Below are 16,812 nucleotides of genomic sequence, written 5' to 3' on the forward strand. Positions count from 1 at the left end.
CATGCATGAAGGTTCAACCCCGACACCATGTGGGAGCACACACAGCTCCAGGGAGCAGAGGCAGGAGACTCAGGAGCTCCGGGTCCTTTTGAGGAAATGGCTTAGGAGAGAAAGCCCTTGTCACTCATGGAAAGGCTGTGAATGCCAGGCAGGCATGGCGGCCCCATCTGTGGTCCCTGGAGTAGGCTGGCTGACTAGACACGCAAAACCAAGCAAGCTCTGGGTTCAAGTGAGAGACTTTGCTTCAGTATATAATATCATATGTGTGTGTGCTCGTGTGCATGTGTGTGTGTGTGTGAAATCAAGGAAGATACTGACATCAACTTCTAGCCGCCATACACACAAGCATGAGCAAAACACCCACATCATACACTCACACATACACACACACACACACACACACACACATATATATACAAAAAAATGTTCACAGTCATTCTTGCTTATATAGTTTGAAGCCAACCCAGGCAATATGAGACCACCTTAAAAAAAAAAAAAAAAAGCTGGCCAGGTGGTGGTGGCACATGCCTTTAGTTCCAGACCTCAGGGTGGTGGGGAGGCAGAGGCAGGCAGATCTCTGTGAGTTTGAAGCCAGCCTGGTCTACAGGGAGAGTTTCAGGACAGCCAGGACTATAAAGAGAACCCTGACTTGAAAGCAAAAACAAAAAGCCAGGGTGGAGGAGTGTCTTCTTCCAAAGGTCCAGAGTTAGTCAGTAACTTTGCCACTCCGATGGGGCAAAGTAGTGAGCCTCTGGGTTTGTCTGTGACCCTAAGAAGACTGCCCACCTCCACCCCAGCACTTGCTCCCTGTCTCTGTCTCTCTTCACCTGAGACTCCGATGCCAGCATTCTCTGTCTTCCAGCTCCCCAGGAGCTCCCTCAATACCTTGGGGTGGGGGCATGGTGACTGACCTAGTCACACCCCACAGAACACCTCCTTCTCTGTCGGTACTCACAGCCACCGCCTGTGCCTTTAAGGACTGCTGCTCGGTGCCAGGGTCTTGACCTCAGCATCCTCAGCTGAGTTGGATTAAGGACCATTCCGTGCCTTCTGTGAATTCCTTCTCGCTTCACTTCCCTCCCCCACATGGAGACAGAGTAGCCTGGAGCCCCAACCATTCTGCCGAAGGCAGTCAGAGAACTGGTCTCTCCTCATAGCTTTGTTCCTTCGAGAGTAAAGGTTGCGTCTTTGATAGGTGGCTTGTGACCTCGGAGTGGACTCTTAGGGGTCTTGGGCTGTCACAGGATCTCCAAAAAGCCATGCAGCATCTTGAGCCATGAAGGACTATTCCGATGTCATCCTCTATCCAGAGGCAACTGAGCTGAGTAAGGTAAGGCCCACATGGAATCCACCTCCCAAGATCCCGGTCCCCAGTGAACCTGCCTGTCTCTGCCCATAAGCCTCTATCTTCCATTCCAGACAGAGTTCTGCAATCCTGCTTTCGACCCTGAAGCAGGACCTTCTTGCCCTCCACCAGCCTTACAGAAAGATGCCAGCAGCAGCCTCAAAGCTCCCTGGCGTGGTAACCATCTCAGGACTTGCCCAGGCAGAGGAGAGAGTCCAGGAACTAAGGTGCGAGGGCCATCCCAGGCAGGGGAGCCTCTAAAAAGCCCACTGTGTCCTCCCCGCAGCCCAGCATCTCCGAGGGCTACAACCAGACTGCCATTTCTCCTGCCTCTGTATCCTGCTGCTCAGTGGCCTGCTGCTCCTGCTGTTGGGGCTACTGGTGACTGTCATCCTGACCCGTAAGTGCTTGGGAGGACTTTACATGGAGAGTCCATGAACCTGTTCCTCTAAATGACACTCCTCCATCCTCCTGCCCACAGAGCTGCAGGCTACATCCCTCCCTAGGACAACCGAGAGCCCACTGCCCACCCAAGGCCTCGCCCCCAAGGGTAGCATTCCTAGTACCAGTCCTAACACCAGCACCACCACCATCTCTCCAACAACCGCGGGGCAGCAGGAGGCAGCCGTGAGCCCTACACACCAGACCAGTGAGTTCTAAGGGCACTCCGTGGAGAATGCCCAAGGTGGTAGTGGGGAAGAAAAGCCTGGAAGAGGAACCTTGGGAGTGAGGGGAAGGCCTCCCTTCTATTGACCTCTGAACTCTAACCTCCACCCCCTGCAGCCTGCGGAGGCCTCCTTCCTGGTCCAAGGGGTTTCTTCAGCAGCCCCAACTACCCAGATCTTTACCCAGCCCACAGTCACTGTGTCTGGCATATCCAGGTAGCCACAGGCCAGACAATACAGCTCAAGATTCAAGCCCTCAGCATAGAAGGTGTGCTCGCCTGTCTTTTTGATCGCTTGGAAATTACCCCAGAGCCTTCAGGCCCTCTCCTCAGGTGGGTACCTCTACATCCAGGGGATCCCACTTGTTTAAAAGTAGAGAAACTGGGAGTGGAAGCAAAAACTCTTGACAAGAAGGAAATTAACAGAACTAACCTCTGACTCCTCCCCTGCCAGCACGTTGTTGCTGTGTGGCCTAGGGAAGGTCACCTCCCTCTCTGATCCATTTCTTTCTTTTGTTGGGGTGGGGACAGTTTCCAGACAAGGATTCCTTGTGCAGTAGTTCTGACTGTCCTGGAACTCACTTTGTAGTCCAGGCTGCCCTTGAACTCACTGAGATTCGCCTGCCTCTGTCTCCCAAATGCTGGGATTAAAGGCGTGCACCACCACCTCTGGGCTCTGGTCCCTTTCACCCCCAACCTGGCTCTTTGACAGGGTGTGTGGTAAAACGCCTCCAGCCACACTAAACACCAATACCAGCCACCTCCGTGTGTCCTTCGTCTCTGATGCTGACGTGGAAGGGTCTGGTTTCCAGGCCTGGTACCAAGCTGTGGCCCCGGGGCATTGTGAGTGACTTCCCATCATGTCCCCAGCTGCCACCCCTTCAGCTACTCCCGATACAGCAAAGGGGATGGCAACTCTGGGGGATTCTGACGCCAGATGGTTCGTGCCCTTCTCCAGGGAGCTGTGCCCACAATGAGTTCCGCTGTGACCTGCTCCTCTGCCTGACGCACGACTTAGTATGTGATGGTATTACCAACTGTGCCGATGGTACTGACGAGGCCAACTGCAGTGCCAAGACCTTGGGTACGGGCCCAGCTAGGGACAGGGCAGGCACATTTTCAGGCTTCTGTCCCAGGCTGGGCTCCCCTGTTCTGACCCAGAATTTTCTTGCCTGGCTACTCATGGCCATTTGACGTCTCTCCAGGGTGCGGAGGAAATCTGACTGGGCTCCATGGGGTGTTCTCTACTCCCAACTACCCACAGCACTACCCTCAACAACAGGTAAACGCAGTGCCCTCAGGAACTGGTATAGTACTCATGAGACACCAGGGTGCCTAGGTTTGTGAGCCTGGGAACAGTGTACCTGAGTAAGATAAGTTCCTGCCAGCCAGAAGGAAACATTGTTAGGTACCAACGGTATACCCAGATATTTCTATGCTGGGTAAACACCTTTATCTCTGACAATTGAAAGGGCATTTATATATTTACAGACAAGGTCTCCCTCTATAGCCCATGCTGATCTTGTAACTGGTGAGAATCCTCCTGCCCCAGTTTACCAAGTGCTTGGATTATAGGTATGAGCCTCCTGGCTTTGTTTTGTTTTGAGACAGGGTCTCACTATGTAACCCACAGAGATCCACTTGCCGCTGCCTGGGAAGAAAGGCGTGCATCTCCACACCTTCATCCCCAACCCCACACCTGCTAGATTGTTTTGTGTTTGGTTTTGGTTTTGTTTTTGTTTTTCCATGCTGAGGAACAACCCCAGGATCTTGTACATGACAGACAAGTCCTTTACCACTGAGCTATTATATCCCTGGTTCATGGCTTTTTGAGACAGTCTCTGTATATAGCTCAGGAGGCTTCTTTCAAACTTGATATAAGTTTGGCCTGACTTTGAACCCTGCTCCCAAGTACTGGAATTATAGGTGTAAGTCACCCTATCTGACTGACCATTCCTATTTAAGAGGCACCGATGATGTAGGTAGACAACACCCTGCCTAGTCTGCTGTGGGCATAGAGTGCCCCCTGCAAGACAGGGCTGAGAGCGGAGAAGGTCCTAGTGAATTATTTCACACACGCCTTCCTCCAGCTCTGCACCTGGTACATCTCAGTGCCCGTGGGATACGGCATAGGACTGCGGTTCCACAACTTCAGCCTGGAAGAGCAAGCGGAGTGCAAGTTTGACTACGTGGAGGTGTATGAGGCCAGCAGTTCCGGGGCCTTCAGCTTCCTGGGCAGGTACCAGTCAAGGCACCCCATTCCCCATCTGGCAGCCTGGGCTCCCAACACTAGGCTTCACTGTCTTTGGCTGCTCTATAAACTCAGAGCTCTTTACCGGCCCCGCGAAATAGCGTGTGCTTTCCTGACCGGGCCTTCGTTTCAGCAGCTGCTCAGCCCTATTCTTTGCACCTGTAGGGCCTTTGCCTTCTGCCGTCTTCCCTGACTCTCCCCAAGTCTAAGAAGCCATTTCCTACTTTCTGTGACAGACAGCATGTGTCTCCTTCCCTAGACCCTAAACTCCATGAATCAGCAATCTTGTTCACTATCTGGTATGGCCAAGAGCCCCCAGGACTGGCAAGAGGCCTGTGCCAGGCTATTTTTCTGATCTGGGCAGGTTCTGTGGCACAGAGCTGCCACCCCACCTCGTCTCCTCACGGCACCAGCTGGCTGTAATCTTTAAGACCGATCTTGGTATCAGCAGCGGGGGCTTCTTAGCCACTTACCAGGCCATCAATACTACAGAGAGTAGGTGCCCCTGGGCAGGGGGGTGTGGGCAACAGAGGCTCCTCCATGGAACATCAAAGGGTACCCTGGAGGACCGTGGGTACGGGCATGTCCTAGGGCACTGTCATGCCTCTGTGCCCGCAGATCCTTGTGGGCCCAGAGAGTTCTGCCAGGACGGAGGGTGTGGGGAACTGCAATGGATGTGCGACTTGTGGAGAGATTGTGAAAACGACAGCAATGACAATTGCAGCAGCCACTTGTTCCCACAACCAGGTAGGGAGCCTTTACCCTGAGCAAGTCCTGCTGGCCACAACAGGCTGGGTTCCTGCCACACTTTCCTCACCTCCCTTTCCTTCCCTCTTGGGAAGTTTGTGCCTGGGCCCCTCTCTCCTCATCCTGGGACTCTCGGCCAGTGACGGCATTGTACACTAATGTCACTTGAGAGGGACACGGGAATTTGGGAGTCAGTGGTAGGGGTATCGAGACTTATCTACCTTGTCAACTCAGAGTCCCTCTCCACAGCCTGCTTCACAGATCACAAGATAGAAGTGCTTCCAAGTAGTCCCCAGCGTGCGCTCCACATTTCCTAAGATCAGATGGGCCTACATGATGCACAGGCTGGCCAGTGCATGCTCTGGCAAACAGAAGGGCCCGCTGAAGCGTGTGAAACGGTTCTGTGGTGCCTCTTGAGATGCTCAACAGAAGTCCCCGTGACCCACGTGGAAACAAGGCCCCAGGGCCAGGCAGTGTCTTGTTCCCCACAGTGATCCACCCTCTCCCTTACAGAGCTGACCTGTGAACCTGTCCAAGTGGAGATGTGTCTTGGACTAAGCTACAGTACCACAGCTTTCCCCAACATCTGGGTGGGCCTGGCCACCCAGGCAGAGGTGGCAGACATCCTCAGAGGCTACAAGGTGCTGGGACACAGAGGCGGCGGGAGGAGGCAGGGAGAGGTGGGCGCATGGGAACTGGACATCTGAGGTCTGCCTCTCCCTCCCACAGAGTCTGACAACTCTACCCTGCTATCAGAACTTCCGGAGGTTCCTTTGCAGACTGCTTGTACCTCACTGCACCCCACTAGGCACTATCTTACCCCCTTGCCGCTCTGTCTGCCAGGAGGCAGAACAACAATGCCAGTCTAGCCTGGCACTACTGGGCACCCCCTGGCCCTTCAACTGCAACCGGCTGCCTGAGGCGGCTAGTCTGGAAGCTTGTTCCCAGCCCTGACCTGAAGCCAGCCCCTACCCTCTGTCTGCCCATCCTCCTCTACTTATGTGGGTGGACAGGGCAGGCAGAAAACAAAGGGAAGAGTGACCTGGGCATGGGCCTCCACCCATCCTCTCTTGGTGCTTCCCAGAGAGCGGGACCTGATCCTGCCCAGGGCTAATGGGGCCACCCGATCTTCCCTGTACCATCCCTGTGCTCTTCTTTGCCAAGACAGCCTTATAGCCTAGAGAGCCTAGAGATTTCTTATCCAAGTCTCTGACCCTGATACCTTATCTTCTGCCTTACCCCTTCCCGTTTGAGTGTTTAAAATCACCATCACCAGACTTCAGCTTTTCCATTTAGTCAACAAAAACTATATTGAGAGTCTACTGGTGTGGTGGGACCCTAATCTACGCCTGGGGTCTCCTGATCCAGGTCTCCACCTGCCTCCACCCCCCCCCTACACACACTAGTCTTGACCTTGGTCCCTGTCACTGCCCCATCCACCCCTCCCTCCCGCCCAGCTCCTGGGAACTGGAGTCACAAGTGTCTGTCTGACAGTCCAGCCTCTGTGGAAAGCAGGCTCAAGTCTTTCTCCTCCTCCTCCTCCTTTCTCCACACCCCCCACACCCCCACAACTTTGGCCGGCCGCCGGGCGACACCACGAGTTATTTCCCTGCTATTTCCCAGCCTCGGAGCTCTTGGCCCCTGAACAACTGGTTTCCTCTAGGAGTTTGGGAGGAGCGCTGTGGAGCCGGCAAGGAGCAACAGAAGCTGGGATCAGTCAGCAAGGGCAGGGGCTGCCTGGTTGGGGTAGGAGTGGGAGCAGGGCCAGGTGGAGGGTCTGAGAAAGCCATTCAGAGAGAGCAGCAGGGGGAGCTGGGGAGAGGGGAGGGGTGAGACTGGCAGAGGAGAAGTATGGGTGGGGGAGGGGACTGTGGGAACGCCTGGGCGCCAGCTAGGGGACCGGGTAGGGAGGGCTTGTCTTTCCTTTCCTTTCCTGTGCTCTCCCAATTCTTGGTCTGGGGCACCCTCTTCTTCATCCTGTCACATTACACTCAGCCACAAAGGCATGTTTGTGGAGCGGGGACCTGCTGGGTTCCACCTGGGTGGGGCGCGAGGTGGGTCCCGACATTCTGGGTTCCGACTCTGGTCCTGCCCAGCCCACAGACTACAAGAGGATCCTGGCGTCTGGGCCTCCGAGGTCACCACCATGAGGCCACTTCTTGCCCTGCTGCTTCTGGGGTTGGTGTCAGGCTCTCCTCCACTGGATGACAACAAGATCCCCAGCCTGTGTCCCGGGCAGCCCGGCCTTCCAGGCACACCAGGCCACCATGGCAGCCAAGGCCTGCCTGGCCGCGACGGTCGTGATGGCCGCGACGGTGCACCCGGAGCTCCGGGCGAGAAAGGCGAGGGCGGGAGGCCGGGTAAGAAGTCATCTTCATCACAGTCCCCGTGGGGATATCCTAGTGAGCGCCGCAGCTGCTCTCATGAATCCTTTGGGGTTCAAGGGTCCCGCCAGGGGGCGCTACTCCCCCTCCATTCCAGTCGGCTGGGGTGGGGAGAGGTGGGCTGTGGGTGGAGGGGTGAGTCAGCCCCAGGGAGTCGGAAAGCCTAGATCCCTCTACTCAGCACTTCAGATCTGTTCCCCTCAGGAGGCAACAACCAGGGAGGCTGGGCGACTTAGGAACAGTCAACGGAGTTACCCTTCTGCGCTCCACTGTGACTCCTAATTTCTCCCCTTCGACCCACCCCCACCCCCAGGACTGCCTGGGCCGCGAGGGGAGCCCGGGCCTCGTGGAGAGGCAGGTCCTGTGGGGGCTATCGGACCTGCTGGGGAGTGCTCGGTGCCCCCGCGATCAGCCTTCAGTGCCAAGCGCTCCGAGAGCAGAGTGCCTCCGCCAGCCGACGCACCCCTACCCTTCGACCGCGTGCTGCTAAATGAGCAGGGACATTACGATGCCACTACGGGCAAGTTCACCTGCCAAGTGCCTGGCGTCTACTACTTCGCCGTCCACGCTACCGTCTACCGGGCCAGCTTGCAATTTGATCTTGTCAAAAATGGCGAGTCCATCGCCTCTTTCTTCCAGTTTTTCGGGGGGTGGCCCAAGCCAGCCTCGCTCTCAGGGGGTGCTATGGTAAGGCTGGAACCCGAGGACCAGGTGTGGGTGCAGGTGGGCGTGGGTGATTACATTGGCATCTATGCCAGCATCAAGACAGACAGCACCTTCTCTGGATTTCTCGTCTATTCTGACTGGCACAGCTCCCCAGTCTTCGCCTAATAAACAGTGAACCTGGAGCTGGCACTTGCTCCTAGAAGAGGGTGTGTGATATTGACAGGCGCATACCAGGAGGGCTGGCCCCCTGGAATATTGTGAATGACTAGGGAAGAGAGGGAGCCACCTCCTGTCCCACTGCTGGCAAGGAATGGAGACAGGCTGGCTGAGGTCAAGGCAGGCAGCGTGGAACAGCCGCTGGGTTTCTGCCCAGGAGTGTGCTGTGCTGGCAACTGTGGGTTCCTGGTTGTCCTGGTCCAGGATTCCAAGGTGGGATGCTCCTTCCTAGTCCTGTGTCCCCTCTAGGTCCCTGACTCCATCTCTCCTGCTCCTAGGGCCAGCCTTTTTCTCAGAGCTCACTCAATAAACCTCAAAAAGCTAACACTGGTTTCTGCCTTTTTTCTGAGGATCCACAGCAAGGAGGGTTCCTGGGTGGGATGGAGCCATGAGGCAGAGAGAACAGTAGGCAGACCTAGGTTAGTCGGTTCACGGAGCTGCAACCTAGCTACGTAGATTGCAAAAGGGGTTGCCTGACTAGCAGATTGCCCTCCTGATTTGGGGCTCTGGCCACCCAGAAAAAGGACATTTTTCTAATTCAGACACCCCAAACCAAGTGGGAGCAGCCACTGTCTGGTCTAAAAAAGAATCAGGAGCTTTCAGTCATGGCTGCCCTCACTGTGAGCCAGATAACGGTAAAGAAAACTTGCTTTCTTAGTTAACTGTAGAGCCGTTGCTGTCACCCCCACCCAAAGATAAGTAGTTTCTGGAATGACCACAAGGGGGCGACCACGCTCCAGACTAGAACAATGATTTAAGGTCTGCGCTTCTAAGGTGGTTGGGGAAAGGTTATTAAGATCTGCAGAAAGAATTTCAGATTCGGGTGGAAGGAAAGGAGGTCCCTGGCCCCCAGCTCAGGAAGTTTATCTTCCCTAATAAAATGTTTATCCTCCACATTAAACCGAGACTGGAAGGAGCCAGGCTTCTCCTTGCTCAGCAGGGGGTAGGGTAGGGAGGGGATGAAGGGTGTGTTGCAAGCCCGGCCACAGGCCTCCAATTCAGGGGCAGTGGAGAACTGTCTCCACTGTGCTGGGCACAGCCTGGGTGGGCCAAGCCATTAAATCTGAGGCTGGCCACAGAACCCCTGAGGGCTCACCTCCTATGACATTCAGTTTAGCTGGCTCAGGCTATGACTGACATTCAGTTTAGCTGGCCCAGGCTATGACTAACAAACATCCCGGGTTTGCTAATCACAATTGTTCAACCTCTCCATGTAGAGAGGAGGAACCTCCTTCGGGACCCAGCATCTTCCCCTCTTCCAGAAGACACTGTGCTGTCCCTAATTTCCTGCAGCCATGAGAGGGTGCTGGATCAAAGGCTCTGGGTTTCCTGTATCTTCCAGACAGACCAGTAGATCTCTAGGCTTCAGCTCACACCTCTAGCAAAAAGTCTCTTACTCCAGCCCATCACAGTACCAGGCCCTGTACCAAGAAAAAAAAAAAAAAACAAGCACCACACCGGGCACGGTGGCGCACGCCTTTAATTCCAGCACTTAGGAGGCAAAAGCAGGTGGATCTCTGAGTTCAAGACCAACCTGGTCTACAGTGAGTTCCAGGAAAGACAGGGCCACACAGAAGAACCCTGTGTTGAAAAACAAAACAAACAAAAGACAAACAAGCAGTAGCTTCTCCAGGGACTGGCCTCCAGGCAGCAGGTTCCACTGTGCCCTCCCAGGAAGAGTGGCACAATCGGGAACACAGGGAAGGGCAGGCTACAGGGGCAACGAGTTCACGTTCCGCTCACAAGGACTTAATGCAGTACAGAGAAGCCTGGTCCAGAAATGAGTGCATAAGTCAGATCAGAAGGGGTGAGCACCAAGCTTTCCCGGGGACACAGCCCTGCCACCCCATCTCCTCGTCCACACCCCCAAACTAGGCAATGCAGATGCTCACTTACTCTAGCCAGTCTGAAAGCCCCCAGGCAACACTGGTTGAGCACCTGCTAGCACTTGCAAGGACCAAACTGTTAGAGCTATCAACACAGCTTTATTCATAGAAACTGGACAGGCAGACCTACCGGGGCTGCATGCCCCGAGGCCTAGTCCCTTGTTTGAACCCTAGGGAAATGTGCAGAATGCCCTCCCCGAAGCCAGAGAGAGACCAGGAGGAATGCCATGTTCAGTGTCATGTGAGGGGAATGAGCAGAAATTTGGGTCTTCCTTCTGAGGCTCCTCCTGGAACTGAGTGCCTCAGGGTAAATGGTCCCAAAGCCAGGTTTAGCTGCACCCCTGTACCCAGGGATAAACTACTCACCCCAGGTTCTGGGTCAAGTTGGGAGTCTTTAAAAGACAGTAACAGGCAGAAGTGGCTCTAAGGGCACCTACGGGATTCTACTCCCAGACCCGCCAGGGCAGAGGCTCTGGCTAAACATAAAGATTCAAGATCATTCCAAAACAAGAAAAACCGAAAAATAGAAAAATTAAGATCACTCCAAGGCCCATGAGTCGCCAAAATCCTCACATGACACTATGTGGTGTGGCCTAGGTGGAAAGGACCAAAAAACCCAACAGAAAAGCCAGAAGCAAAGGCTAGCCCGAGAGGCTGGCATCTGGGTGGGCCCTGGGCAGACTGGGGAAAAGCCCATCGTAGTCTCAGGGCCCTTGCATAGTGACAGACTCACCACCCTCAACATCACAGGGCCCCACACAGGGTTCAGAGAAACTGTTACCCTGTCCCACCCAGGCTGGAGTCTTCCAGAGTGTTCCAGCTACAAGTCCTGGATGTATGGCTTGAGGCTTGACGGAGTCGCGTCGTCGTGCTGAGGCAAAGAAGACTCAGGCCAAAACCCAGAGGCAGAATGCTGATGCTGTCCCAGCGTGTGGAGCGCGGAGGGTGGGCGGTCAGGGAGGGAGTCATCAGAGGTAGACATTGAGGGTCTGCAGAATGCCGCGGCGGCAGAGCGGGCAGTTGCGGTGGTAGACGGGGTGGCGCATGAGGATCTCGGTACAGGCCTGGCACAGGCACAGGTGCCGGCAGGGTAGAAGCAGCACGGTCTTGCTTTGGTCCTGGCAGATGACACACTTCTTTCTCTCCTCTTGCTCCTTCAGCAGCTTCCATGGGTCTTGCCCTGCTGTCGGTTCATCCTCATTGAGTCTCTCTCGGCCTCTAGCGGGTGCCGTCCTGTTGGTCCTGACGTCCTCTTCTGCTTCAGGAAGAGTGTCCTGTCCCTGGATTCTGGCTGAGAACACCCTCCTAGGGACACCTTGGGGGGCCCCCGGCGCTCCTCCCTGATTTGGCCAGCTGGCCAGCTGCAGGCTTCGGCTCCAGACTCGACGCCAGGCCTCCAGACCCAGCGCCAGGCGAGAGAGTCGTACAACATCCTCTCGGAGCCGGTGGTAGGATGGCCGGGCATGGAGCTGATTGAGGGCTCGGGTGGCCAGCCTCAAGGTAAAGTCTGGATGTAACACGGTCAAAGTCACTGCCAGCACACAAGCCAGCAACACCAAACCAGTGAAGTTGAAAAGAAGAGAGCCGGCCAGGAGGCGGACCGCTGAAGCCAACAGTTCCAGCCCTAGCTGGCAGGGGGTCCAGAGGAGGATGGCCATGGCCACCGCGCTGCTGGAAATGTGAGCAAGGAAAGCAGCCAGCACGTCTGTCATCCGCCACAGAGGCCCCGCCACAGCGTCCCACAGGGCCAGCACCAGGGAGAAGAGGTTCTGCGTGCCGATGAGGCAGATGTTGACCAGACTGTTGATCACATAGGCCACCAGGCTCATGGCAATGGCACAGATGTCACAGGCCTGGCGCAGCCAAGCGTGGCCATTGGAGACCATGTTCAGGATGCCCCTGTTGAGTATTTCTCGGCTCCTCAGAGCTCCATGAGAGGCCAGGTGCCCTAGTAGCTTCAAGCTCTCCAAGCCAGAGTAGCAGCTGTAGAGAAAAGTCCACAAGGCCTGCAAGCCGCCAAAGGTAAACCGGACCAGTGCTTCGACCAAGGCCAGCAGCGAGAGCAGGACTCCTCGCCCCAAGTGGAGAAGACTGGTCAGGACCGTGTGTGGCAGGTTGTAGATGAAGGCCAAAAGCCAGGCCAAGGTGGCCAGGAGGGAGGACACGAGCAGAAAGTTGAGATCCAACACCAAGGTCAGCAAGTCCAGCACCAGGCCCACTCCGTTCACCACCAGGAACACAGCCTCCATGATAGGTCTGCGGAGTTCAGGACAAAAGCAAGGCTGGCTCTTCCGTGAAGGCGGTGTTAAGGCTGCCAGGATCTGGAGAGTCGGGGGGGGGGGCTAATCTGGGAAGGATGCGAACCCCTAACCGAGGGAGAACCAAGGTCTGAAGCGGGTTGGAGGGAAGACTCTTAAGAGAGCGAAGGGAGTCCCGGTTTGGAAGGCGGGCTGTTCGGGAGCGGAGAGGCAGAACATGTCGAAAGTGACAGCGAGCGGGACTGGAGGAAATCGCTCAGCTTTAGAAGCTTGGAGCAGCAGACAAGGCCGGGAACCGGTCAGATCGGGAGGAGACCGGGAAGAAGGGGACCAGATCGGGAAAAGCCGGGCCGGGCCGGGGCCGGGTGGGGGCGGCGCAGGCTGGGTGCGGGCTCGCGGTCCAGCCACGCAGGTGCCCCTGTCCCCGCCCGGCCCCTGTCCTCCCACTCGCGGCGACTGTCACCAAAGGGAGAGAGAGGCAGGGAGTCAGCTTCGGGAAGCCCCAAGCGCGGCCTCCACTCCAGTGGGCGCCGCCATCTTGTGTGCAAAGGGGTGGGGCAAGCGGGGGCGGAACGATGACCTATGGCCAATCGGTGAAGGTCTGTGGCAGAAATGTCGAAAAGCTATTGGTCTTTTTGAACGGTGCCAAAAAGACATAGTTTCCAATAAGGGAGGTTGGAAAAAAAATAAGTATAAAGTCCCTAATCTTTGAAGCAGTGATTGGTCTGTTTGCATGTCAGTATAATCCCCATCCCGCCTCTTAAAGAGCCAGAGCCAGACTTTGGTGAGGCTGCTTTTGAGAGTTAACACCCTCAACCCCCTCCTCCTCACCCTCTACGGGTCCTGGAGCTTGCGCTCTCTAAGCTCTGGGCTGGACTCTGGGATAGTACCGCCTCCGTGTCCCTCTGAGGAACTCCCCCCCCCCCTTCATCTTCTCATTCCTCACTTATTTTTATCATTTATTAAGCACCTACCATGCTTTGGGAATACAACCCTTTTTAAGACGCCGTCTTAAAATTCTCAAAGCTATTCACAAAGAGAAAAAGATTGTTACAGGAGATTCCCAAATTGCTGTTCCACACTCTTCGGCAGATTTTTGCAGCATCCTGAGGAGGCAGTTCGTTGTCATTGAGAAAGGAACTACAGATTGAAGGAGCTCTGCTTCCTACCTTGGCCGCTGTTTTAGCTTGTAGGTCACCTGTGCCCCATACATCAAGAGCCCTGGCGCTTTCTACTATCATTGTCCTTAACTGTCAATTTGGCACAGTCAATCATCTGAGAGAAACCTCAGTTTAAGAATTGTCTAGGTCGGGTCGGTCTGTAAACTTGTCTTGTTAACTGATATAGAAGGGGTCTTTCCTGCACTGTATAAGAACGCTGGCCGAGAGTGAACCAGCTAGCAAGCAGCAGCCCCATGGTTCCTGCGGTTCTTTGGCTGGGAATGAGTTTCATGGTTGGACGTAATGTGTGGAATAAGAAGCATGACTGCGTTAAGGCGCCTGCCTTGACAATTCGCCCGACTTCCCTCAAAGACAGACTGTGACCTGGCAGTGCAAGATCAACAAACCTTTTCCTCTCCAAGTTGCTTTTGGTCAGAGTGTTTTATCAGGGCAACAGAAAGTAAACAAGGACACTTATCCTTCCCCTGGTCACCACTGTTTGTTTTAATTTCCTACTTGTTTTGAATTCAAGCTCTCTGTTGACAACTCTGGACACCACCCGAGTTCTTCATTCCCTCTGAGCTTCAGCCAGTGGAGGATGGAGCGCAGTCAGCAGACAGCTCGCCCAGCATGAGCGAAGTCCTGTGCACAAACCCAGCATTGCGTAAACTAGGCTTCGCTGGCACTTTGTGGGACAGACGGGAAGGTCAGCTTCCGAGATATGTAGCAGTTTTAAGGACAGTCAGTCTTGCCTACATGAAACCCTGTCTTTAAAAATAAATAAATAGTCAGGCAGTGGTGGCACACACCTTTAATCCCAGCACGCGGGAGGCAGAGGCAGGCAGATCTCTGTAAATTCAAGGCCAGCCTGGTCTACAAGAGCTAATTCCAGGACAGGCTCCAAAGCTACAAAGAAACTTTGTCTCGAAAAACCAAAAATAAATAAATAAATAAATAAACAAAACCTGGCTAATTAGCTCATATCTTTAATCTCAGCATCTAGGAGGCAAAGGCAGATCACCCTGGTCTGTGTCAAGTTTCAGGGCCAGAGCTACATAGAGACTCTGTCTTCAAAAGGGGAAGGAAGGAAGGAAGGAAGGAAGGAAGGAAGGAAGGAAGGAAGGAAGGAAGGAAGGAAGGAGAAAAGAAAATGACCAGAGAGAGGTCCAAGCAGTGCTGGTGACCGTGTCCTAAACCAGTGGTTCTTCCCAACCTTCCTAATGCTGTGACCCTTTAATACAGTTCCTTATGTTGTGGTGACCCCAGCCATAAAATTATTTCGTTGCTACTTCATAACTGTAGTTTTATTACTGCTATGAATTGTAATGTAAACATCTGATATGTGATCCCGAAAGGGGTAGAGACCCACAGGTTGAGAAGCACTGTCCTAAACAGAAGGCCTCTGGCTGGGTAAACAGAAGGATTGTTACTGGGTAAACAACAAGCCTAAAGGTTTCTATTTATTAGAAAATCAAATCTCTCTCTCCCTCCTTCCTCCCATCCCGGAGACAGGGTTTCTCTGTGTAGCTCTGGCTGTCCTGGAACTCTCTCTGTAGACCAGGCTGGCCTCGAATGCAGAGATCCACCTGTCTCTAGGATTAAAGACCCAGCTGAAAATCAGATCTAACCAAGAAGTTCTCTTAATCTTCCCCTAAGATCAGCTCCCTCTGCCTAGGCCACCTAGTTCAGATCAATCCGGACAACGTGTGTCAGCTCAGGTGTCTCACCCTTGCTGGCTGTCATATACAATCTGCTTGCTTTTCCGCCACGTTGCTCTTCTCTCTGTCCTCACCACACACACACACACACACACACACACACACACACACACACACTGAGAGATGGTCTTGGCAGTTTGATCTCCACTAAATCTTTCCATCTGTTCAGGGAGCAGTCCAGTTCAGTAGTTTCTCTGTGCTGTCACCTAGACGGTAAAAACACTTACTTGGTGAAAGCCTGCTGGGTGACCTGAGCCCAGCCCCCAGTGGAAGAAGGGACCTGATTCCACAGATATACGCGAATGGACATACCCACGCACACATTCTGCACACATAGAGGAGGATACAGGAGAGTATCTTCTGTCACTTTCCACCTTACTTTGTCGTGTGTTGACTGGGTTCTCTGGCCAATGAGCTCCCGGGGTCTCTCCATCTCCAGTCACTGGGGTGACAGGTGTACTTGGTCACACCCAGCTTTCTATGGTGCTGGAGATTCAAACTGGGGTCTTCTTGCTGGCACACACAGTCAGTTCTCTGAGCCATCTCCCCAGGCCTAGCGTGCTTCCCCCCCACCATCTGTGTCGTCTTCAGCCTGCAGAGTAAACAAGTGGGGCTCCTGGAGATCACACTAGAGCTTCACATTCCCTGTGTCCATGATCAAACCTAGCAAACATGCCACACCTGCAGTGGCTGCAATTAAACAGCCAGTCAGGGCCTGTAACAGGGCTCAGTGGGGAAAGGTGCCTGCTGCTAAATCTAATGACTTCACTCCCTGGGACCCACATAAAAGGAATGAACTGGCTCTCCCAAAAGTTGTCCTCTGACTTCTGTGCACCAGCTGTGACTTGTGACACACACACACACACACACACACACACACACACATGCACACCACCACCACACCAAATAGATAAATAAATATAATTTTAAAAATACTAATAAGAAAACAGCCAAGTAGTGGTAGTGCATCCCTTTAATCCCAGCACTCGGGAGGCAGAGGCAGACAGATCTTTGTGAGTTCAGGGCCAGCCTGGTCTACAAGAGCTAGTTCCAGGACAGACTCCAAGCTACGGAAAAACCCTGTCTCAAAAAGTCAAAATAAATAAAGAAGAAGAAAAAAAACAAAGCAACCAGCTTTCCACAGTCAGAAAAACTTTCTCAGAGTTAGCAAAGTCCCTGAAGGCAATTCCTGCTTGCCTGGAAACAGACCCTTTCCTAGCCTGTTATGAGACCACACTACTTCAAAACCACTCTTTTTTTGTTGTTACTTTTGTTTGTTTGTTGGGTTTATTGGTTGCTTGTTTTTGTTTGTTTTCAAGACAAGTTTCTCTGTGTAACAACCCTGGCTGTCCTGGAACTGCCTCTGTAGGCCAGGCTGGCCTCGAACTCACAGAGATCCTCCTGTCTCTGCCTCCTGAGTGCTAGTATTAAAGGCGTGGGCCACCACTGCCCAGCCCAAAGCCACTTTAATGAGACACAGCCCTTGAACCAAGAATCCCAGCTATGGACAATGACAA

The 16,812-nt window shown here is 53.9% G+C and overlaps 3 protein-coding genes across 3 annotated transcripts; 2 read left to right on the forward strand and 1 right to left on the reverse strand.

Moving 5' to 3' along the window:
- Positions 1-764: 764 nt before the first annotated feature.
- On the forward strand, positions 765-6,557 carry Mfrp (membrane frizzled-related protein). Its single transcript, XM_048417573.3, has 13 exons — positions 765-1,330; positions 1,420-1,522; positions 1,632-1,745; positions 1,827-1,994; positions 2,129-2,342; positions 2,722-2,852; positions 2,968-3,093; positions 3,215-3,291; positions 4,100-4,248; positions 4,625-4,755; positions 4,879-5,007; positions 5,521-5,648; positions 5,737-6,557. The coding sequence occupies exons 1-13, from the start codon at positions 1,277-1,279 to the stop codon at positions 5,959-5,961; spliced, it is 1,749 nt and encodes a 582-aa protein (XP_048273530.1). The 5' UTR covers positions 765-1,276; the 3' UTR covers positions 5,962-6,557.
- Positions 6,558-6,622: 65 nt separating this feature from the next.
- On the forward strand, positions 6,623-8,598 carry C1qtnf5 (C1q and TNF related 5). Its single transcript, XM_048417400.2, has 3 exons — positions 6,623-6,753; positions 7,104-7,367; positions 7,705-8,598. Exons 2-3 carry the CDS (start codon positions 7,154-7,156, stop codon positions 8,220-8,222), a joined length of 732 nt encoding a protein of 243 aa, XP_048273357.1. The 5' UTR covers positions 6,623-6,753; positions 7,104-7,153; the 3' UTR covers positions 8,223-8,598.
- A 1,640-nt stretch (positions 8,599-10,238) lies between these two features.
- On the reverse strand, positions 10,239-12,966 carry Rnf26 (ring finger protein 26). Its single transcript, XM_048417106.3, has one exon. It carries the CDS (start codon positions 12,406-12,408, stop codon positions 11,128-11,130), a length of 1,281 nt encoding a protein of 426 aa, XP_048273063.2. The 5' UTR covers positions 12,409-12,966; the 3' UTR covers positions 10,239-11,127.
- Positions 12,967-16,812: the final 3,846 nt, after the last annotated feature.

The sequence above is a fragment of the Myodes glareolus genome, chromosome 4 (genome assembly GCF_982192425.1).
Source record: "Myodes glareolus chromosome 4, mMyoGla1.1, whole genome shotgun sequence".
NCBI classification, from domain to species: domain Eukaryota; kingdom Metazoa; phylum Chordata; class Mammalia; order Rodentia; family Cricetidae; genus Myodes; species Myodes glareolus.

Excerpts from the sequence above, each read along its gene's own strand:
- Mfrp (XM_048417573.3), top strand. The coding sequence starts at position 1,277 with ATGAAGGACTATTCCGATGTCATCCTCTATCCAGAGGCAACTGAGCTG. Across the intron at positions 5,008-5,520 it reads CCACTTGTTCCCACAACCAG|AGCTGACCTGTGAACCTGTC; the intron begins GTAGGGAGCCTT and ends TCTCCCTTACAG. Across the intron at positions 5,649-5,736 it reads ACATCCTCAGAGGCTACAAG|AGTCTGACAACTCTACCCTG; the intron begins GTGCTGGGACAC and ends TCCCTCCCACAG.
- C1qtnf5 (XM_048417400.2), top strand. The coding sequence starts at position 7,154 with ATGAGGCCACTTCTTGCCCTGCTGCTTCTGGGGTTGGTGTCAGGCTCT. Across the intron at positions 7,368-7,704 it reads AGGCGAGGGCGGGAGGCCGG|GACTGCCTGGGCCGCGAGGG; the intron begins GTAAGAAGTCAT and ends CCCCACCCCCAG.
- Rnf26 (XM_048417106.3), bottom strand. The coding sequence starts at position 12,408 with ATGGAGGCTGTGTTCCTGGTGGTGAACGGAGTGGGCCTGGTGCTGGAC.